Source organism: Tiliqua scincoides, chromosome 1, assembly GCF_035046505.1.
Source record: "Tiliqua scincoides isolate rTilSci1 chromosome 1, rTilSci1.hap2, whole genome shotgun sequence".
NCBI classification, from domain to species: domain Eukaryota; kingdom Metazoa; phylum Chordata; class Lepidosauria; order Squamata; family Scincidae; genus Tiliqua; species Tiliqua scincoides.
Window position 1 is genome coordinate 66,295,387 of NC_089821.1, and position 23,947 is coordinate 66,319,333.

General features: G+C 43.5%; 1 protein-coding gene across 2 annotated transcripts in view; it reads right to left on the reverse strand.

Moving 5' to 3' along the window:
• Positions 1 to 13,556, reverse strand: part of STX3 (syntaxin 3) — a 52,922-nt gene extending 39,366 nt beyond the window's left edge. For both annotated transcript variants that reach the window (XR_010793512.1, XM_066611337.1), the window contains exon 1: positions 13,412 to 13,556. Coding sequence is in view for 1 of the 2 variants with exons in the window: in XM_066611337.1 (XP_066467434.1) it covers positions 13,412 to 13,441 (30 nt within the window). In the remaining variant the exon portion in view is untranslated. The remainder of the gene's footprint in view (positions 1 to 13,411) is intronic.
• Between the last annotated feature and the right edge of the window lie 10,391 nt (positions 13,557 to 23,947).

The window sequence follows — 23,947 nt, forward strand, 5'->3', positions numbered from 1 at the left end:
GGGCATCAAGACCTTCTAATTCAAGAAGGCATTTAACTGTTGACATGATGGGCTGGCACTTTTAATGTATGCGATTAATAGTTTTGTGTGATCCATTGGGGTTTGATCTCCCTTATTGTTTTATGTTTTAGTATTGTTTTGATCTTTTATTTGGCAGTGTGTCTTTATCTTGTAAAAGCTTTAGGTGCCCCTAATGTGTGAGAAAAAGGTGGGATATAAATTCTTTAAATAAAGCATGTCTGTGTTTGCTGCAGCAAACATTGTAGAAGAGTTTTTCTTTCTCATAAGAAGAAATAACTTCTTATAACATGTCTTTGGGCCTTGCCAGCTGCAGTTTTTATAAGTACTTATATTTAAAATATTGCAAATGTGTATTGCTCCAATAATCAGGAGCACCTTTTTATTTGATCAGAACATCTTTTAAAATTAAGCCAACCCATTACATAACTTGCAGCCCTAATGTCTACCTCAGCATTTTTCTTCAAAGGGAAGTGGCAGTTATTACACCTATATTCACTGCTAGTTGTGTATGTTGCATATTCCAAAAACTCATGGCTAAATAAGTCACTGGGGCATACAGACAGACTGTACAACTATCTATATGCTTTCCTAACAGGACAGCTTGTGCTTCTGGCTGCCCACAAAGCTGTAGGTTACATTTTGAAATGACCAGTTAGCCTAATGGAAATAAGTATATAAACTAATGTATTCTCTCTTATTCTGTGGGTCTCTTGCAGTTACACAGTCTTCAGTGTATTATGAAGATTAATTTATTACAAAGCCAAAAGAGGAATTTTATGAAAAAACTAGAGTAAAAAGAAATGCCTTTCTCTGAAGTGGTTACTTCTGTTACATTGGGGAACTTAATGAAATTTTGCTGGGTATTCAATTATATTACCTTCCTTTGTTCTCAAGAGCATCAAATGTACCCATCCAAGTGACTGAACATCTAACAAGATCTGTTACTTTTGCACTGAACTTCCATCCCTGACATTTTCTGATATCACAGCCCAAAGCTTGCAACATTTTAAAACAAAATGGCATAATAAAAGATGGTCCATATAGATACTATGACATTTTGTGGGTCCAATAAGACTGATTCACTGGGGAAATCTGGGAGACCAAAGACCTTTGTGGGATAAACTAAGGATAGTATACTTATAGTATAGGATAGTACACTAGAAACAGAAAACAGAACAGAAGCCACTAGTGATTTAGCTGGAGCACAAAGCCTTTACATTAGGTAAGACAAGAGTTCAAAAGGGTGCAAGGAGAAAAGGAAGGGATACCTAAGCAGCGAAGTAGCTGTCTGGATTCTGCAATGGAAAACTGTTATTAGCGTAGGTGGGGCTGGCTGGAACAGCTTAGTAGGAGCTAGGATTTGTTGTTACAGGGCGTTTCCCCCCCCCCTCCAATGTTGACATTCCTTCAATGAGAGAAAACATATCAGGCACACGAAATATCATTAAAAATCTGCCACAATATTCCACATATTGGAATGGTCTCTCTTTACAGGGAAGGATGAATTCCTGTGTTCAAGAATTACAAGCCACTACATTGCCCTGTAAAATCAGCTACAGTCCATCTGTCAAGATGCTTTCACTATACATTGTGTACAAGTTTATAGAGGTTTTACTATTTTTCTTTTTTAATGAAAGCTGAGATTCTCATGATTCTAGAATTTCTAAGATTTGCAAAAATATAGTGACAGCTACCCACCCTGTGATCTCATTTTGCTTGGGGTATAGCAGTATTTTAGTGTTTAATTGTTAAAACTAATGTTTTAATGGCTTGTTATGATTCCCTCCCTCTTATCTTATTGTTATGATGCATTGTACATTTGTTACGAGCTCTGTAAGCTGCCATGGGCATTTGCTTCAGCTTGGGAAAGCCGGGATGTAATTTTTTTTTCCTAATAATAAATAGTAACACCTGATACATGTTTAGAAGAGTTATCCAATATACATATACTGCATGATATTGTCCAGTGGGCCTGCATTACCCAAGGATTCGGGACCCACAGATTTGATAATCCATGGGTCCTAAACCTGCTGATTGGCCTGACATGGATCCTCTGGACGCAATGGTAGGTATGCTCCCATCAACTCCAGAATGTGTTCCAAGGCTTTTGGGAGGCCTTAGAAGGTCACTTCTGGTTTTCCCCTGAGGCCAGAGGATTAGAGGGCCCTGAGACCTACAGATTTCATTATCCATTATTATCCATTATTTAATGGAATTATATTCCATACTTATCCATAATTATCCATTATTGAATGGAATCCCCATGGATAACATGGGAGAAGAAGACTAGTGACAAGACACTTCAGAAAGGTAGGATGGGAAAAACATTGTGTATCTTCAGGGTAGAAACAAATGGTGACCATTTGAAAACTTCTTAAGAGTATTTCTCTACTGCTTTTTGACAAGAGTAGTTCACAAAGCGGTTCACATAGTAAAATAAAAATCAAATAGCTCACTGTCCCCAAAGGGCTCGCAATCTAAAAAATTACAGAAGAGACACCAACCACTGAAAAAAGACTGAGGTGAAGAGGGACAGTTGCTCTCCTGCTGCTAAATATAAGAGGGCATTACTTTAAAAAGTGCCTCTTTGGCGAGTTAGCAGGAATAACTGCTAACCATAGGTTATGGTCAGGTAATAAACTGAAAATTAAGGGCATTAGTAGGGGATGCTATAGTACCAGAATAGATTTAACTGCTCCTAGATTATTTTTTTTTTTCAGATTATGGGTGCTAATGGGTGGGGGGAAGCTTGCAACACCCATATTGAAAAGTCATTCCACAAAGAGACCTAGTATACCAGAGAGAAAGCTAGGCTGGAGCCCACTGCCATTCCTTCCTATGTGCAAGAATGTTGTGACTATAGATGAACGTTTAGTCATGCGATTCTCTACTTATAACCTGCAGCTTTTGATCCAGAAACAGTTTTTCCAATTCATCCACTGTTTGCATAGATGAGGCCACAGTCACGAGCTACTGCCACAGGGGAAGTTTTAAGGCAGCAACCATGCAATAAACGGGCAGCAAACCATGCAATAAACGGGCATCTGTTTCTACCACTGTTGCAACATTCGGAGATCATCCTGCCAGAAAGAACTGAAACTACATCCAAGGAGGGAGGAAGAAGCTTCGTTTTGAAGGCTTTCAACAATTGCACTCTAGTGACAGCACTTCCTTAAAAAGGGGTCAAGGAAACGTTGTTTAGAAACTCTTGCTCTCGCCCTTTCCCATCCACTTTGTTAAGACCTATCCTAACACTGTCTGTTTGGGCCTTGAGTCTGCGGAGGAATAAAAATAAAATTAATCCCCTTCTCTCCCAAGCGTTTTATCTCCTCTTCCCCTGGCTGATGGCTTCATAATCCTAACTAAATCCCTGTCACTCCTTCAACTCCCTTTGCCCTGCCCCCAGCTCTGTTACATCATAGACAGAGAAACACTGGCATTGTCCTGGTCGCTTCTGTGTAGCAGGGAAGGAAAGAGTTTCCAATGCTGGCAGCTCAGACTTAATAAGCAGAGTTACTTATCGCCTGCTGAACCAAGGCAAAAATTCATCTCACAGATTACACTTCTGTTCCAAGCAAATCAGTAGAGAAGCATAGGGACAAGGTCATATGGAATCCTTCAAGGGGAAGGAGTAGGCCAGAAGAAATGCCCCCCCCCCCAAAAAAAAAGATAAGACTGGAAATTGTTCCAAGACACTCCCATCCACACAGTACCCAACACTCTCTCAGGTTTGAAGTCCTGTATCTGTCTACCCTGGAAAATAGGGAAGACGGGTTCATATTCTGCCCTCATTAAGACACAACCCAAAGACGGGGGATGAGGCAGGAGAAATGGCCCTTAGCAACTGTCCAAATATCCAGAAAGAGACCAGATAATTCTTCCAGAATCTGGTCACAGTTAGTGTGTAAAAAATGAGAAGCCAGGCCATGGCCAAGAAGCACAGTATCTGGTCCCAACTAAAACTCGGAAAAAACATCTCTTTGTCAGAAATTGACATATTGCTCCAATGAAAAACCACAACAAAGCCAGGAGCCATGTCCCCCTTCTCAGGGGGAATGAAAGTGCCGTAGGCTGCAATCCTAGACACATTTCCATGGGAGAAAGTCCCACTGAACTCAGTAGGGCTTACTTCTAAGTAATATGCCTAGGATTATGCTGCTAAAGTGCTTCAGCAAAGTACCTAAGTCATGCCCTTTTGGGATAGGGGGCCATTAGTTATTTGATTTTTCTCTGTAAACCGCTTTGTAAACTTTTTGTTGAAAAGCGGTATATAAATACTGTTAATAATAATGATGAAGAAGCCAAGAGACAAAGCTGATGAAACAGTCAGGCACATATCAATGTAGATAGACTACATATCCTTGCAACTCATGTAGTTTAACTCTTGCACACTACTTACCAAACAGTGAAGGACACTTGATCTACTAGATCGGGGTGTCAAACATAAGGCCGATAGGCCAAATGTGGCCCCCAGGAGTAATTTATCCAGCCCCTATTATAATTGGGCTCTCCCAGCTTGATAATTGGGTTCTCTCATATCATGAAAATATGAACAAGATTTGCACATTTTCTCTTCTGCCATTAGCAGTTAATGAGTTTCTATATGAGAACAACATGCTTATTTCTGGCCATCATCTGCTTAATGATGTCACTTCTTGCTTAATGATGTCACTTCCTGTCCCCAACAGGCACCATGAGTGCTAACTTTGGCCCTTTGTATGACTCAAGCTTGACATTCCTGTACTAGTTAGCAAGGATAAAGGCTGTTAGTTACAATGTTGGCTCTGCAGGCTATTATAGCTTTGGTTACAGAAACTGAAAAGAAACGAACATACGTATACCTCATAATAGTAGAATAATGAAATCTGAGCACAACCCAACAGCCTAATAATATCACACTTCACTCCATCTGCAGCACTTGAGGCACCTTATAATAAACATGGCATTTACAGAAAAAGAACAGACATGAGAGGCTGTCTAGATGCAAGCAGAGGTAATTCCCAGACGAAAGTCCCAACCTAATAGCCCACAGATTCAACAAGAGAGTCAGGTGAACAAAAACCTATTCTGGCCACATACAGACAGACAGACAAGTCACTTGTTGTGAAATAAGGAAACAGAATATATGCTTCAAACATTTCTTACAGCAACTGTTGACATCAAGGGTTTCCTTAGTGGTCATGCAGTTCATCCTGAAGATTCCTAGGTTACCACTTTAAATTTATATCCCATCTTTCCTCCTAAAAAATAAACTGTTCAAAGCAACTTACACCAAAAAGAAATTTAAAAATTAAAGGATTAAAAAATACAAAAATAAAGCAGCAGCAGAAGATAAACAATATAGCAGCTAAAATTACCAAGCAGAAAAAAATATGAAAAATATGTAAAAAATACAGAAGAGACAAAGAATCCAAACATGAAACATATTCAGGAGGGGAAAACACGATGAAAGAAGTGTTGAAGGCCATGTTGGAAGGCTAGCAAGGAGGGCATAGTTCTAAATTCTACTTGGAGAGAGTTCCATAGCAATGGCACCACACCAGAAAAGGCTTTGCTCCTGGTCACTGCCAGCCTGGCTTTCACCAAGGATGACACACAGCTGACCTTAGGGGACAGGCCTGTTCAAATGGAAAGAGAGGGTTCCTCAATTCCTTGGTCCCAAGCCTTATATTGTGCACTGGTAAAATTGGACCTTCTATCCAAGTACTTACTTACTGATCTATCCTGATAGTAAACTGCTGACCTTGGGCAAGTAAGATTGCTCTTCTCAGTTTGAAGACAGTATTTAAGAACATATACATTAAAATACATTTAAGACAGTATTTAAGAACAGCCCCACTGGATCAGGCCATAGGCCCATCTAGTCCAGCTTCCTGTATCTCACAGCAGCCCACCAAATGCCCCAGGGAGCACATCAGATAACAAGAGACCTCATCCTGGTGCCCTCCCTTGCATCTGGCCTTCTGACATATTTCTTTCTTTTAGAGCTCTAGAGTAGGAAATGATAATCCCATGAGCTAGGGAAGATAGAGAGTTTTGATTCCTTAGGCTAGGACTATGGGATAAATGTCTTATTTCACAGTTGCTTTTTACTATAGTTGAAAGATGATGGATTTTAAGGCCTTTGATTTTATTATTTGCAGAAACAGGATGGCAGATACAAAGTGGTGGAGAAGGACAACTAAAGTTAATTTAATTTTCTGTCATTTAATCTAGGGCATTATAGAAGAAATACTGCTATGATGAGATATCACTTTTGAGAGATGCTAGATACCTCAAGTACATCATTAAATGTTCTGAGAATCTCAGCTTTCACTTCTACGTTTCAGAATGTTCTGGCTGTAGCCATGCTCTGATGTTTGTATGAGAAAATACCTGGTGAAGTTTTTCAAAACCAGAGAGAGGTTCAACTGGATTTCCAGGGGGCTGTGGGCAGTTCTCCAGCGCATTGCAGAGCTCATGGCCTTACACCATGACAAGCAAAGCAGAATTGTACAAATTGAGAACATACATATGTTTATGAGGTGAGAAAAATCAGACAGCTTTCATTTAGAAGGTATTAGCATACAAATAGCCATGATTGCTTCCCCTCTGTATCTGAATCCTTCCATTACAAGATGGGAAACAGTACAGAAAGTGATAAGAAACAAGTGAAAAATCCAACAGATTTACAATTGATTTATTTAGTTGCTATATAACCTGCTTTGTGAACTACTTTTGCTGAAAAGTGGTATACTGTATAAATATTCTTAATAATAAACTATCATGACAAGCTTTCATGAGCTAGAAACCCTTGCTGAATATTGCCATTTTTTAAAGTGAGATTTATGTCCATTTATTATTTTGCACAGGTGTGGATGCATATATACAGGACAGACAACAAAAGAATATTACTGACAAGTAATGGCAGCCATACTCAAAGTATCACCAACAATGCTTTATTTAATGCTTTATTAATGCAACAGTGCTCTTCTGCCACCTACACAAGACAAACAGATCACTGTAAACCCCCAAATGGCAACATTCAGAAACCAGTGGGAAAACATTTCAGGCCCAGATCCTACCCAACTTTCCCATTCTGACATAGCTATGCCAGTGGGGCACGTACTGTATCCTGTAGTTGGATTGTGGTCAAGGAGGCTTCCTCAAGGCAAGGGAATCTTTGTTCCCTTACCTCGGAGCTGCATTGCTCTTACCCTGGGTACAGGAAAGTTGGTTAGGGTGCAATCCTATCCAACTTCCCAGCTATAATGTAGCCCCAAGGCAAGGGAACAAAAGTTCCCATACCTTGTGGAAGCCCCCATAACTACTCTCCCACCATGCAGCACACACCCCATTCGCACAACTACACCAGGGCTGGAAAGTTGAATAGGATTTGGTTCTCAGTCTCTCAGGATACTCTATTGCAGACCTGAAAGTTCACAGTTACTTAAAACTACCACCACCAAGTTTTAAATGGAGAATCCAGGATGCTGAATTTAGACTTTTATAAGCAAATCTGATTCTATTCATAGATCTTGTAGTGCAAATCCTCTGTATGTACTACTTTGAAGTTCCACTGCATTCAGGAGTGCTTATTGCCAGGTAGGGGTGTGTGTGTGTGTGTGTGTGTGGGTGTGTAGATTGCAATCTGAATTAAAACCATGAGTTTTACTCCAGGTACAGGTGTAAACAGCAGAGCAAAGCTGAGAGGATTGGGTTATCAAAAAATTACTCCTATTGTTTGGCAATTATTTGGGAATTCAATTAACTGGTCTAAATCTGAAGTGATGCCACCGGGGACAGTATTTTACAGAATGTTTTCAAAATTTGGCAGTTTAGATGATGCGCTAGGAAATATCAAATCCCTAGGGATATAACATGGATGATCGGTTATCAATAAATTGATACATGATAAGATATATCAAGACCTGGAAAGATGTCTTCCCCTTAAAACTGTCCCCTTAAAACTGTTCCCCTTAAAACTGCGGTATAGTTAATATACTTAAAATGAATCATACCTTGTATAATCTATGTCTTATGTGCAACTGATATCTTATAAAAACCACAAGGATAATAAGCTTTAGACCTTGTTCTGGAAATTTTTATTGGGATCTTCACTGCCTAGGATTTCTTTTAGGTGGATACTATTACTTAATGAAGGGGGGTTTGGACTACCTGACCAGTATCTACCAGTATCTATGACTGCATTTAGTTCAGCAAAAAAAATAGGTTTATTGGACACCGCAGTGTCTTTATAGTAAAAGATTAATTAATCTCAATGCTGGTATTGTAACATCTTGGATATCCCTCTGAGGGTCGAATCCTATTCAACTTTCCAGCCCTGGTCTAGCAGTACCAATGGAGCGTGCGCTGCATCCTGCGGTGGGAAGGTAGTTATGGAGACCTTCACAATGTAACATTTGTTCCCTCACCTTGGGGCTGCATTGCAGTTGAACTGGTGCTGGAAAGTTGGATAGGATTGGGCGCTTACACATTTGCTTTGGTCATGTTCAGAAATATGTCTTTTGGGGAAGAAATTAACAGTATTAATATTGCACTACAACAATCACTGACATTTGCCAAAACCTATGTCCTTTAGAACTATTTACCTATATCATGGAGATTAACAGTGGGATAGCAGAAATTGGCTCTCTGTGCAGAAAGACTGATATTGAAAAATTGGAAGGATAAGTGCCCTCCTACTACTCGTCAGTGTCCTTATCTATTTTCAAGCACATGGCTTACAGAGGACAACTGTGAACAGATATATTTGCGGATATTTGCAAACCTTTCCTAGATGTACACATATAGCATACAAAATATGCAATAGTATAAATTGCTTGAATAGCCTTATATTCCCTTCCCCCCCTTTTATAAACAGATACTTAGTTTATCTTTGTAATGGTCTTGAAAATGGATATCTCAATATCTTTTTTTTGCAATTGTTTGTATGCATACTGCGTCTTAAATGTATGTTTTTACTCACATAAAGAATTTCAAAACAGAAATTTGCTCCAACTGCGAGTCACCACTGCTCTTATTTTTGTTCACATTTGGGCTCTTCATTGTGATGCTACAGGCCTTTTATATCCCTTGCATTTCATGGGACCCATGGTATACAAGGATCTCTTCCTCCGTACCCATGCATACACATCAGTCAACTACAAATAACATTTTATATGCCTAATAAAGGGGGCTCTACCCTATGAAAACTTGTATCATAATAAATCTTCAGAAGTGCCATGGCTATTGCTTTTGCAGCAGCAAAACAAGGATTGGGACTCAGGGCCCAATCCTATCCAATTTTCCAGCACTGGTGCAGCTGCAATGCAGCTGCAAGATAAGGGAATAAATGTTCCCATACCTTAAGGAGGCCTCTGTGACTGCTGACCCACCACAAGATGCAGTGCATGCCCCATTGGCACAGCTGCACCAGCACTGGAAAACTGGATAGGATTTATCCCAGAGAGAGGATACTTACTTGCATTCCTTCAATAACTAGGCCATAGTTCCTTCCATCTCCCCCAACTGGAGTCTAGTATAAACATTATTGTTATCTTTAACATTTATATAGCAGTGGTGAGTGTGCAAAGTACTTCATATATGCTATTCTTGATGTTGTCCTTCCAACAAACTGTGGGTCAGGACCCATCAGGGGGGTCACAAACCAATTTCAGGTGGGTCCCCATTCATTTCAATATTTTATTTTTAATGTATTTGACGATGCTACCATGGTATGTAACTGCATTTCAGGAAGTGTTACAGAGCTGTACTTTTAACAGGCTACTCTGTATATGCTTTTAACAATGACAGTCAATGGGTCTTACTGCTGGGTATGTGTAGGTAGGATTGCAGTCTAGGATTGTTAAAAGTGTTCCTGCTTGATGATGTCACTTCCGGTCATGACATCACTTCTGGTGGGTCACAACAGATTCTCATTCTAAAAAGTGGATCTCGGTGCTAGAACCACTGCCTTACAACGATCCTGTAGAGTAGTGGGTCTCAAATTCTTTAGAGGCCCTAGAGCAGGGCAGTGCAACTTTGGACAGCCAGGGCCAAATAACCCTTGCATGACTCCTAGCTGGGTGATGTGGGCTGACGCAGAAGTAATTGTTGTTGATGCAATGGAGGCCAGCCTCGCGAGAGCTCTCTTCCCCACCATGGCCTTGCATCACTCCAGCTGATGAGTGTAAGGGCACTCGGCAATGCCTGTCTGGGGGGGGGGGTGAGGAGCTGGATTGCCCCCAAGGGCCCCCAGAATCAGCCTCACATGCAGCCTACAATGGTGCTGTAGAAGCTGCTTCCTGATTTATGAATGCCAAGGGGTGTAGCTATATGGGCTGCAATGCTCCTCCCCAGTAGCAGCTTGATGTACAACATCAAATCTGCCCTGTTAGTTTCATAAACCACCAAAATTGGGTCGCACCCAATAGAACTGGTGGGTACCAGAACCACAGTTTGAGATCTGCTGCTGCAAAGTGTTATTATCCCCATATTGCAGATGGGAGTACAGAGGCCAAGAACGAGTGGCTTGCCAAAGGACACCTAGGAGTTACCTAGAGTACACCTAGAGTACAGGACAGACAAAAGAAAATATTTCTTTACTCAGTGTGTGGTTGGTCTGTAGAACTCCTTGCCACAGGATGTGGTGACAGCATCTGGCCTGGATGCCTTTAAAAGGGGACTGGACAAGTTTTTGGAGGAAAAATCCATTACGGGTTACAAGCCATGATGTGTATGTGCAACCTCCTGATTTTAGAAATGGGCTCTGTCAGATGCAAGGGAGGGCACCAGGATGCAGTTCTCTTGTTTATCTGGTGTGCTTTCTGGGGGATTTGGTGGGCCACTGTGAGATACAGGAAGCTGGACTAGATGGGCCTATGGCCTGATCCAGTGGGGCTGTTCTTATGTTCTTAGTGAGAATGCATAGCAGAGGTGACATCTGAACCATGGATGTACCGATTCACAGCTAAATATTTGAGCTGCTATGTGATTCCAATGCTTCTGGTTGAGTTTCAGTCCTTTCAAGCAATTCAAGCAATCTAATTCAGTCCTTTCAGGTCAACAGAACATACAAATGCTCCTTAATAAAGTTGGTGAGTTGTGGGCGAGAAGCAAGTTAGCAGGTAAAACCTGAAGTTTAACAGTTCAGTTTAACTCCTATCAACTGAACTGGAAAAATAAGTCTGATAAGTGTTTTGTACTCTCTCTTATCACTAGGGACCAGCCCCACACACTGAAGACTTTCTCCATGACCCTATACCACTATTTGACAGGGCCATAGAAATAAAGACAACCAGTAGAAAAAGTACAGCTTATCTCCCACTCAAGAAGGCACAGCATACTCTCCTGTAGATTTCGGTGGTCTGATGACTTTTGAAGAAGCAAACAAGCTCGTGTGACTTCAACTGGTTATAAATCCTAAGATCTGCCTCCCGCATTATTTTCTTTTTTCTGAATCCAAAGATAGTGTGTCTGCACCCACAGAATACTCTTCCTTGCCTGAATTGCTGCTGCCAGTCCTGAGATTCGGGGGGGGGGGGATGTTTCAGGGAGCCTTAAGCACTTCACTTCCCACATATTAAGCAATGCCTGTGGCTTCAGGCCCCTTCTGCCTTCTGCTGCTTTTTCCCCCAAATCGTCCTTGGGGGCCCAATCTAAACTGCAAGAGCAAAGAGAGGGGCTGATGATCACATGGTGACCCACCCAGTCACCTCAACTGCCACAGCATCCTTCCTTGATATGAGGCAACTGATTACGGTCAGCAGGCAGAGAGAGCTCAATGTGCCAAAAAGCGGGAAGTAAAATAGAAGTAGTCTCCATATTCAAACACACACAGAGACAGCATGCTCTGTTTAAGCAAGGAGGGAGAGAACAGCCAGCTGACAAGCCAGGCCTTCCCAGCAGATAGACAAAACAAAGGTGGCCTGACGCATGTTGAACTAACGCCACTTTCTGGCAATAAAACCTATGGAGAAGCTGTGCTTGTGCCAAGGTCCTGCGTTAAGCGGCCAGCCTTATAGCACACAAGCTTGACTTACAAGCTAACCTTGTGTATTGGGCCCACGGCTACCAGATTAAATGTGAAAACCAAGAATCAATGGAAGGGATGTTTGATCCGAGAAGTTGCCTTGTTCCAGGAGCAGCAGTGCCCAGGATCTCCATGGGGAACTGACTGTCTCTAAAATAATTCCTTTAAAATAAAGAGGCACCTGTGGTGGTAACACACATGCCCACCAGCAACTTCAAGTCACAAAGCAGGGAGTGTTAAACTAAAAGTTACATGACATACTAACCCTTTCAAGACATCTTATTCAACTGTGTCCCGAAGCACACATTTTAGTGAATGTCTGCACACAGCAGTAGAGGAGGAGGGTCACAAGGAAGGAAACCAGAAAGAAGGAAGTTGCCAGCTCCACTTATCTTCATGAAACATGTGGAGGGAAGTGAATGGTGAGGGAATGGAAGCAGGAACCACCTGCCCATTTCCAAGGAAGGTTTCTTCTTTATGCCCCCCCCCTTCAAGCATCATCCCACAGTTCCAGCCCCATTACCCAATTTCACACAGCTCTGCTATTTTTCACAAGGGTACCATAAATGCATGTTTACCATGCCCATGTCAAGGAGTTACTGCAGGCCCCAGATCAGCATATTCATGAGCAGACTGGGGATAAACACATATTTACGGCTGTGCGTACCATACAGTACAACATTAAGACCGCATCCCTTTACCACTGTCAGAGAAAGCCCTTTCATCTTCACATTTTCAGCTCAAACCTAAAATCCTCATGGGTTAGAAATCCTCCCCTGGGTCAAATCTCCCAGTTTCATTTTTTTGTTAAAATTAGCTTAGCCACTAGTGGGCACGTATGTTCACTTATTTTATCACTAAAATAAAACAGTGATAAAAATTATCACTCGTATTGGGGGGCAGTGGGACACAGAGAAGTAAGGCTAGCTAGACAGGAATAGTGAGTGGGCTCTTGAGTTATGTGACCTTTCAAAGAAGAGCCTTCTTGAACTCTCCTTGGGGGATTTAACGCTTTCCCTTCCTCGCCAAAAAAATTATTTAACCCATTTCTGCCCAGCCCACAGGTGCACACATTTGATCCCAGTTGCATATATGCAATGTTGGCAGAAATGACTTCAGGCCAAATTTTCCAGTGCCAGTGCAGCTTTGCTAATGGGTCGTATGCTGCATCCTATGGTGGGGAGGCAGTGACCAAGACCTCCTCCCTTACCTCAGGACTGGAAAGCTGGAAAAGACTGGGCCCTTCGACCAGATCCTGAGCGTGTCTACTCAGCAGTAAGCCCCACGGCGTTGGCTGGAACTTCTCTGAGCGCCTGGAGTCCCCTGCCCCGGCTGCTCCCTGCCTCAGTGAGTGTCCCACTGGAGACCCGCACTCACCGCCTTCAGCTGCTCCAGCCGGTCCTTCATTCTGGACAGGTGTTGCTATTGCCGCTCCACTCCGTGGGATCGCAGGCGAAACTCGCGACGGGGAAGGCTTCTCCAGGAAGTGGAGCGCCTGGACGGAGCAGAAGGCAAAGGTTCCTCCCTTGGCTTCTCCCTCTCGCTCGCTAGGAGGAGCGTGTGAGTTTCATCAGGGCGAGGAGCAAACCCCCTCCCGCGCGTAGATCTAAATCGGTCGCGCTCTCTGTGTGTGCTGATCCTCCAGCGCTGAGCTGGCCGCAGCTGCTAATCCCCAGTGACATAGATGGAGCGGACGGGGGAGGGCAGAAGAGAGGCGCCTCCCTCTTTACCTGGGCAGAAGTCTCTCTTAAAGAGGCGACAGCGCCTGCAAGAGCCTTCATTCTAAAGGTGCCCATCGCTGCATCAGCGGGGCAGAGACCCTCACAGGTGCGTGGCGAATCTTATCCTGAGTCTGGCATTTTGCAAAGTGGGACAAACAAATCAATAGTTCCCTGCACTGAGGAGTTTGCAATAAAAAAGATGAGGTTGGAGAAGAAACATGGGGGAAAGGAGCGGGGCAGTGGGTCCCAAACTGTGGGTTGGGACCCACTGGTGGGTCGGGACTTGATTTTGGGTGGGTCACCAAAGGATGATGGAAAGATCAGATAATTGATTGCCTCAAGCCCTGAGGCTGTTCAAAAATCAGATACTATAGCTGCTAACTGACCTGCAAGGAGCTGAGCTCCTGCAGTTTGCAAGCATGTTTAAATATAGGGAGATAAATGTTTGAGTTCTTTCTTCTGCTTATTATTGCTCATAAATTTATTAAATATTCTTTCCTTCTAGATCTCCTTTTTTTAAAGTCTGGTAAACCTAGGTGTGTCCCAAAAGAGTGTTGCTTTAAGAAGTGGGTCCTGGTGCTAAAAAGTTTGAGAACCGCTGGGGTAAGGGATACATATACACAAATGGAACAACTCTTATACTCCAGTTTTATACGTGTCAACTCAAAGGTGAGCTGCATTGTATTTTATGGGACAGACAGCCCAATCCTCAGCTGCCTGGTGCCCAGGGCTGCAACAGTGCCAAAATGGCTGCCGCTGCATCCTATGGATGCTGGGCAGCCGGCAGTGGCTCCCGATGTCTCCTAGGGAGAAGGGGACATTTGTCCCATTGACTGAGTGATGTGCACTTTTATGAAATGTAGAGCACAGTTCCTGAAATGGGATGGATCTTTTAGGTGCTGTTCACCCCCTTCTACAAGGTGAGAAGCCCTGCAATGGGGCAACTTGACTCTACATTGGCTGTTTAGCCGGTGCAAAGTAAAGTAGCCCCGTCTTGGGCCAGGAGGCTCAACACAGGGCTTTGGATCCGGCAGAGCTGAACTTTGCCAGTCCCGCCACCCTCCTGCCCCACTCCCTCTCCTGTTCTCCCTCCACCCTCCTTCTCCTCCTCCACCCTGGCTTACCATTCCACCACCTGGCGCTCTCACAGAGTGCCAGGTAGTCTGGTCGGCCTCCAACTGGTGCTGGCCCAGTGTGGGCTCACGTTGAGCCTGCTCCAGTGCTGGGCCAGTGCTGACTGCCGCAGGTGTGCCTTACAGCACATTTGCGACAGTGCACGCTGGCGCTGGGCCAGCTTGCGTCATTTAGTATTGGGCCCTTAATCCCAGGTAAACATGCAAAGAGTTGCAACCTTAGGGTCCAATCCTATCCTACTTTCCAAAGCTGATGCAGCCATGTCAATGGGGCTTGCACTACAAGTGGTGGTGGGGCAGTCATAGGCAGTAATTTAGACCTCTTTAGACTTTTGTTCCCTTACCTTGGGGCTCCATTGCAGTTGCATCTGTGTTGGAAAGTTGGATAGAATTTAGGCCTTAGACTTTCTGTTTTGACTAGTATGGGGATAAGCCCAATACTTCAAGGAAAAACAAGTGGAAAAAGGATGGGGTGGTAAAGCATTTAGTTGTTTTGGGGGAAAGCTTGATCCAAGGGTAACAAGGGAGAAAGGGTGCTATAAGGGAGCAGTAGAAAATTCTGGGCACCCATCAATGCAGGACATTTATTTTTTATTATACTAAATATTTTCTAATTACTATCTATTAATTATTGTCTTCTTGTTATGTAGTTAACAGAATGCTAGAACTGGACATAACTTAGAAGTTCATCTTGTCTTTTAAGAACTACCTTGGGATGAGGGTAAAGAGTCAAGGCTCTGGTGTCTCGAGCAGTGACATAGAATGCAAGCATTCAATCGATGACACTTGTCCATGCTGGCAAAAGTTACACCAGGTGAATTAACTAGCCACTGAAATTAACTCTAGGCAAGCATTTCTGCCTCCAGTGGTGGCCATTGGGATGGCCCTGAAAAATCTGCAGACAAACTAAAATGGAGAAGTTACCCATTCTTTGTTTCTACCACCTGGAATTAGTTTTGTTCTCAGTGCCTCTACACTGGCAGGTTGCCTAGATTTGAACTATCCCTGATAGATCTGTTTTTTTTTAATTGTTATATCAATTGCTATTATTCTTTATCTATTAGTACATTAGTCATCAATGTACATGACTATCTATGAAGTCAGGTTAAACCACTGTTTTGATTAGTGGATGGGGGAGAAACTGATGGGTGGTGCATGCCTCATAAGTGCTTGCTACCTTCCTTTGCCTAGTGCCTGTTTGGCTGCTCAGCCTTGCTGCTGCTCAATCTTCTTACTCCCTCTCCTTGGAAAGTAAGCAAGACATGGGAGTGGTTAACCTCCTCCTCCTCAGCATTACTGCTGAAAAACCACTGTTGAGCCTCCAAGTTGGGCTGCTGTGATCCTCTTGGGAAGACATTATTATCATATTATCATTTCCACTACTACCACCACTGCTTCTTCAAAAGAGACTGGATGGGGAGGATGCCCCCTATAGCTAATTTTGAAGAAACAATGGGCAATGGAAGAGGTGAGGAGGTGGAGAAGGCAGTGGCAATAGGATGGTGGTGATGGTGGTACTTATGCATGCACTAGAAAAAGAGGGTGGAATTTGGGTGCTGTTTTAAACACTGGTTCAACCTGGGCTGGGCCTATATATGACAGACAGCTCCCTGCACTGAGGAGCTTACCCTCTAGATTAAGGGTGGGCAAACATTTTGGTAGGAGGGTCACATCATCTCTCTGACACTGTTGGGGTCTGAGAAAAAAAGAATTAATTCATTTCAAATTTGAATACATTTACATAAAAGAATACATTAAAGACAGAAATTATATGAATGAACAAATTTTACTGAGCTTATTTATAATGCATGTGAGAACTATAATCCAGGCATGTAGAACCACATGAGAATTATGAACTGTTTGCCACACACCTCTTGCACAGTGAAAACATACAGGCCAAGCCAGAAACATATGGAGACATAAGTTGTTCAGAGGCAATGGGGAAGTTAAAATAAGGCCCAGGGAAAAGCAGAAAACTCACGGAGACTAGAAAACACCTTGCTCTATCTCGACCTGCAGCTTGCGTCTGGTGGTCACAACTGGAAACTGTGGGCCAGCTTGGGCAACAACAGTCTCTGACGGGCCCAGTGGCATCGCTAGGGAGGTGCAGGTGGTGGAGGCAGCACTGGGTGACGTGCAAGGGGGGAGTGACGTACTAAAATTGTGGTGGTTAGGAGTAACCCCATCATGTTACATACCGTTGGATGCAGAATTTCCAGCAGAATGCAATGAAAATAACTGGAGTGAAATATCTCCTTTCTATCAAAAGTTATTGGGGAAAAACTGGAAAACAAAAAATGCATGGAGCCCAATGGAATGTGAAACTGAGCCGTATCGCGTGTTTACACACAAGTAGGTGAACTTGCCTTAGTCCATCAGAAAGGGCTGTCTGAGAAGAATCCAACAACACCAAAATACCCCTGATCCAATGAATGTAGCCCCTAAAAAACACCAGAGAAGGAGATCCCTCCCTCCAAGCTGGCGAATGTATTGAGCCCTATGGAGAGCGAAACTAAGCCACATGGTCGTGTTTACTGGCAAGTAAGCAAGCATGCCTTGGCTCCTGGGCAGGTCAGACAAAGGGGAAATGTGAAGCCACCAGAATGGTCCTGATTTGATGCAACTGGAGCTCAACAAATGCTCCAGAAGGCAGTCCCCCCATAAAAAGAATGAAACAGAGACTTGACAGGGTAAGGTGAATTTTTTTCTGTTTTAGGCTGCAATTCTCTCCACACTTTCCTGGGAGTAAGCCCCACTGATTATAATGGGACTTACTTCTGAGTAGACAGGCATAGGATTGGGCTCTCAGACTTGTAAAGCCAGGTGGGTCCTGATAGTGATATGCTTATAATATCTTAAATTGAATTGGGTACTGGGTAGGAGTGAAAATCTTACTGATTCTTTTTTTTTGGGGGGGGGGGGGTGTTATTGCAGGCAGGTTACAGAGAAAATTCCCTTGGTGGAATAGGGCTTCCCCTTGTTTAATTATTTGTTTTACTTTAATTTAATTATTTATAATTATTTATTTTAAATTGCTTTATGATTTGCCCTGGACAGATTGTCATTTTAAAAAGTGGGTCCCAGTGCTAAAAGTTTGAAAACTGCTCCTCTGTTGGCATCCTTCAGTCTCGGAAGACTATGGTATCGCGCGCTGAATAGTGGTTCTGGAACAGTGCCTTCTCCAGTGCGCGAAGCCTGGGTAAAGTAGATATGGAGGATAGACTGTTACCCATGCAGCAAATCCCCCCTCTCCACATCGCTGAAATGGTCCAATGGAAAGGCAGAAGCCAATACGGTTGGTTCCAGCGGCGTCGCAGGAGTTGCCAGAACATGACTGTGTTTAGCCATTAACTGCCTCAGAGACTCCGGCTCCGGATTTTGCCTCGAGGTTGACTCCTGAAGCCTTTTCCATAACTGGATGTAGCCACAAGGCAGTGGAGGTCTGGGATCAGAGTTTTCCTTCTCTCAGATGAGCTGCCTTCCCAGGCTAAGGAGTCCCATCTACCCGGTGGCTGTTTAGTCGCCTCTTAGGACAAGTACAGCCAAACTGAGGGCCTATTCTTATCCCCCAGCCCCCAGGGGCTGCTCCAATGAGGTGTTAATATCCTAGGGGGAGGTGACACCACTAGTGACCAAAATCACTAAAATCACAGTTTGTAAAAATAATGCCATTATATATTATATATCAATCAACGTGTGATTTCATGCAGAATTCTATGAAACAAACTGCGTTGAAATATATTTATTCTATCAAAAGGTACAGCCAAAAAAAACAGTGGGGGCGGGGCAATGATAGATCACCACACCCACTGCATCGGTGTGATGTGCTGGCCTCCCGCACTGGGTGACTCGAACCCTAGTGACACCACCAAATGGGCCAGAGGCTTGTTGGAGATTGGGGGCTCCCTGCAGGCTGGATTGAGGGTCCCTGAGAGCTGCAAATGGCTCCCAGGCCAGGGTTTGTCCACCCCTGTTCTAGATCAGCAATTTTCAAGCAGTATGCCACAATACATTGGTGTGCTGCAAATGGTTAGCAGGTTGCAGCAAGAGTTGGGGGGGTCATTTATTAGTACGGCCTTTGGGGGAGGTGAGCCCCCCACTGGCAGCGCAGCATGTCTTGTCAATTGTCAAAAAACTGATGGTGTATCTTGGCAATTTTAGCCCCTTGTCAATGTGCTGTGTGCCCTACATGAGCCCCTCTTCATTACTGCTGACCTTTTGGTCGGCAGTAACGTGAGTAGCCCCATTGCGGGCCGCTTACCTTACTCGGGGGAAGGGGATGAACATCCCCTTCTCCCGAGGAGCCTCCCGCGGTAGCATGGGAGGCACAGGATTTGGCAGCAGCCCTTGTCGGTGCCACCAAGCCTGGGTGCACCGAGCCGCTCAGGATTGGGCTGTGAATCAGCAGCAGACTGGGAGTGGTCTGAAGGGGTGGCAAACTTGGGCCTGGCACCACTGTCCAGCCCACTTCTGGTTCAAGTCACAATCTGCTTCTTACTCGATTGAGCAGAAGGTAGACCATTTCACTCCTCACTGTGTCCCTCGCATGCTTTTGTTAAGTCCAGAATAGCTGAACTTTTGATTTTATGTACAGGGACAGTGTGAGGAACACAGTAAAGGTGTTCAGAGGTGTTTGGGGGTGATGGACCCAAGATAGTATCAGGTGGTGTTCCAGATCACACCATCCCTGGCTACTTGCCATCTGACCTGCTTTGGGTGAATTAGAAGATACTGTATTTTTAAAAATCAAACTGTGAGTGCCAGTCCATCAGAAATAATACATGGTAGAATGAAAGGGTAACAGCAACCCCCTAATCTTGGCCAGAATTAAGGCGCAATCCTAACCCCTTATGTTAGTGCTTTCCAGCACTGGCATAGCGGTGCCAATGGGACATGTGCTGCATCCTGCAGTTGGGTGTCACTCACAGAGGCCTCCTCAAAGTAAGGGAATGTTTCTTCCCTTACCTCAGAGCTGCATTGCCCTTATGCCAGTGCTGGAAAGCACTGACATAAGAGAGTTAGGATTGCGCCCTTATTGGCTGTAGCTAGTGTCACAGTTGGACCAACAGCCCAATCCAAACTAAATCTCCATGTGGCAATGCAGCAGTGGTGGTGCATCCTCATCTGTATCCCACTGGGGAGTTTTGTCTGCTGGAAGTTTCCTTAGGGTAAGGAGACATTTGTCCCCTTTCCCTGGGATAAGTCACCACAATTGCTGGTGCAAGTCCACACTGATCTGTGAAAGCAGATCAAGCTTGGCAAGTGGGTCAGGGTTCTGTGTGTGCAGGGTGACCAGATACAGTGAAGGACACAGTGCCTGTACCTTTAACCATTGTATTGAAGAGGGAATGTATTGAAGAGTCTATACAATGGTATTTGCTCACTTAAAGGTATAGACCAGGGGTGTCAAACATAAGGCCTGGGGGCTGGATGTGGCCCACGGAAGCTTTTATGTGGCTCTCAGGCTCTCATCTGCTGAGCAGTGCTGAGGTGTTACTGATGAAAGGGCAGCCCACATGAAAATTGGGCTCTCCCATATCTTGAAATATGATCAAGATTTGCATATTTTCTCTTCTGTCATTTGCAGCTAATGAGTTCCTAAGAGAGAAAAGGTGCTTATTTTTGGTTATGACCTGTTTAATAACATTATTTCCTGCCTAATGACATCTCTTCCAGCCCTCAGCAGGCATCATGAATGCTGTTCAGCCTTCGGTTTGAAACACGTTTGACACCTCTGGTATAGTCACTCCATTGTATCTGGTCACCCTGAGCGTGACCACTGCTGAAACTGCTTCCCTCTCAAACCTGTCCGAACCTCCTGCTCACCTGTCACTGCCCTAGCCTGCCCACCCCACCCCGACCCTATTCTACCTCCTGCGTGGACTTACCTGCGCCAGCAAATCTTTGGCTGTCCACCAGCACATGGGAGGCTGCTCTGCCTCCCCACTAGTGGGCTAGCAGTGCACATTGGTAGAGGCTGCTTTGCGACTGCCATGAAGTAGACTCCGCCACTGGAACATGTGGTACGCTGGTGCCTGGCTGGCACAGATTTGAGCCATTAGACTTGGAATAGATTCAAATCACTGCTCAGCTCAACTCTCTGAGTTGCCGTGGGTACATCACTCTCTTTTAGCTTAATCTACCCAAGAGGATTGTTCTGAGGCCAAAATGCCACCATGACTTCTTTGAGTGAGGGTGCATTACAATATATATTTCTTTTTTTAACCTTTTAAATTCAAAAATGAGATGTTGAAAGAATTCATTGTAGGCATAGAGGATATATGTTGTTATCCTGGTCAAGTAAACATGCCAAGTGATTACAATGCAGCACTAAGATGCTAATGGGCAAGGCCCAAGTCAAATGCTATCTGACACCATCCAAGTATGTTAAAGATAATAATTGATCTACTGAGTTCACTATATTCTGGTGATACTGCACTGTGTTGCTATTGAATTGTTGCCCATAAACCTTTGAGAGCACCCACTCTTATTTTAAAAGTTCATTGACTCTTTTCCCCCCTGGAACAAATGTACAAACTGTTGATGAAGATGTCGGAACTGTCTGGCTGGGGAATTTGTTAGAAAATGAAAAGTTCAGCAATTATATACACTGCCTTGGGACCTGGTTAAAACAGCCAAGACTCTTCCAAGTTCTCAGAAAACATGCAAATCACTGTATAATAATGATTCAGTAATGTAACTAACAATTTTGAAATGATTCCACTGCAACCAGTGGCATCATTATAGGGGTACAGGGGGTGCGCGTCACACCGGGTGATGTGCATGGGGGACGCACACACCATTACTGGCTAAAAATTTTAAAATCTTGATATTTTTGAATAATACCATCATGTTATATATCAATCGATGTGTAATTTCATGCAGAATGCAATGAAACGAACCACATTGAAATATCTCTATTCTATCAACAGTTATAGCCCAAAAAAAAAAACCCAGCAGGGGCAGCACGATGAAAAATCACCATGTCCACTGCCTGGGATGTTGCCCTGTCCACTGCATGGGAGCAGGTCCACCATAGGGGTGACGCACTGGGCTCCTGCACTGGGTGATGCAAACCCTGGTGTCACCACTGTCTGCAACTGTTTCTGTAAAGGAAGCGTTTTTGTATTTTGTTTTTTGGAATGAATGGATTGGTGGACAGGGTATGAAGTTATTTCCTTTCCAGGTTTTTATTGTTTTAAATATATGTATATCATGTTTTTAATGTTTTTAATTGTGAGCCGCTTTGAGTGTCCTCATGGGATAGAAAGGCGGGATATAAATCTCTTAAATAAATAAAATAAATAAATTTGCTGAAAAAAGAAGATTTCCGCATTTGCTTATTACTGTACACTCCCTAGTGCACATCCAGCCTGGCAGTGCAATGTCCCATTTCATTGTGCTGTATTCTAACTAATTACTATGGGCACTGTCTGCACCCAGTGTTGTCATACAATCTCTGTCAATGCCTTTGGACCTTTTCTTTTTTGGCCTTAAAAATTGTTTCTATCTTTGCACGAAGGCATGAAGGCACAGGGACACTTCCCCAAATCAGTTTTAAACAGCAAATGGAGGCCAGGAGACCACATAATGTGTGACCCCCATGTGCGCGGATGGAAAAGAGTTTAGCAGCATGTTTCAATGTATATATTCTGGTGTTGGCAAAATGGAGGGGGGGGGGAAGGATGCATGGAGTAGGGTTTGTGACAGTTGCACTGTAATGGCCAGTACCACCTTTCCTCTTCTTTAAAGTGGAAAAGAAACAGGATGAACGTTTTGTTCCAAGAGATAACACTGTGCAATGCAGTGTAAGCTAACAGCTGCAACAAGAACAATAGATAGAGAAATTTGTTTCCTGTGAATAAGATAGGTTTGCAGCCCAAGTTTTATGGAACACAATGGGCGTCCCTCTGAGTAAAATAAATACTGTAACACCATTTTCAAACTCCTCTAACAACAGATTATAAGAATGATAGCTGGTGAAAGCAGTGACCTTGGTTCAAATGCCTACTCATCTCTGGATTGTGGGTAGCCTTAGGCAAGTCACATTCTTCAGGCCTCAGGTCCCTTCCTGTAAAATGGGGATTATGCCTTATATGGAACTTTTGTGAGGCTAGATAAGATAAATTGCTATTTCCTGTCTTGAGCCATTGGTGATGAGACAGGCTCAAAATAGCAATCCATGACAATATTTTTGCATAACTGATGCCTAAATAAAGAAGGCATCCTGCCTATTTTAAATATTATCAAGACTCTTCAAGGAAAGTGTGTAGGTTGTTCCAAGAGGGAAAAAAAAATACTTGGTGGCAATCCAATCTGTGCAGTAGGTGGGTTCTGTCTGGACAAGGAATTAAAACCAAGGGAGGTGGGGCTGTTTCTTGAAAGTGTTTGCACAAAATGTTAATACTGGTCTTACAAAGCAATCCTATGCTTGTCTACATAGTTGTAACTCTAAGGCTGCAATCCTATCCACACTTTCCTAGGAGTAAGTCTCATTGACAATAGTGGGACTTACTTCTGAGTAGACATGCATAGGATTGGGCTCTAATTGTGTTTCATGGGACTTACTTCCAGGAACGTGTGTGTATAGCGCTGCAGCCTATACACGCTTATCTGGGAGTCAGCTCCATTGAACAGAATGGGACTCACTTCTCAGTAAACATGCATAGTACTTGCTATAAATCAATGTTCTGTCCCTCTTAATCCTATCCCATTTGTGCCACACATCCCTAATCCTCAGTAATTTATATGTTGAGATCTAAATCCAAAGCAATCCATACTCCTTATGAAGCTTTGTTTCCCATCTCTCACTGCAGAGGTTCTTTGTGAACTTTTTCATGTAGAACTTCTATAAGCCTGCCCAGTGAGCCAAGATCACAACCTTGTCTGCACTCTGATAAGAATTATGGAATCATACAAGCACAATGGAATTAGAATCTTCAGTTTGCCCATTAACATGATTGGAAAGGCACCAGTTACAAGCCTCTGTCAGGAAAATGGTGTGGAAAGAGCCCTGTTTGAGGCACATAGGCATCTCTCCTTAGATCTCTTGCTGATAT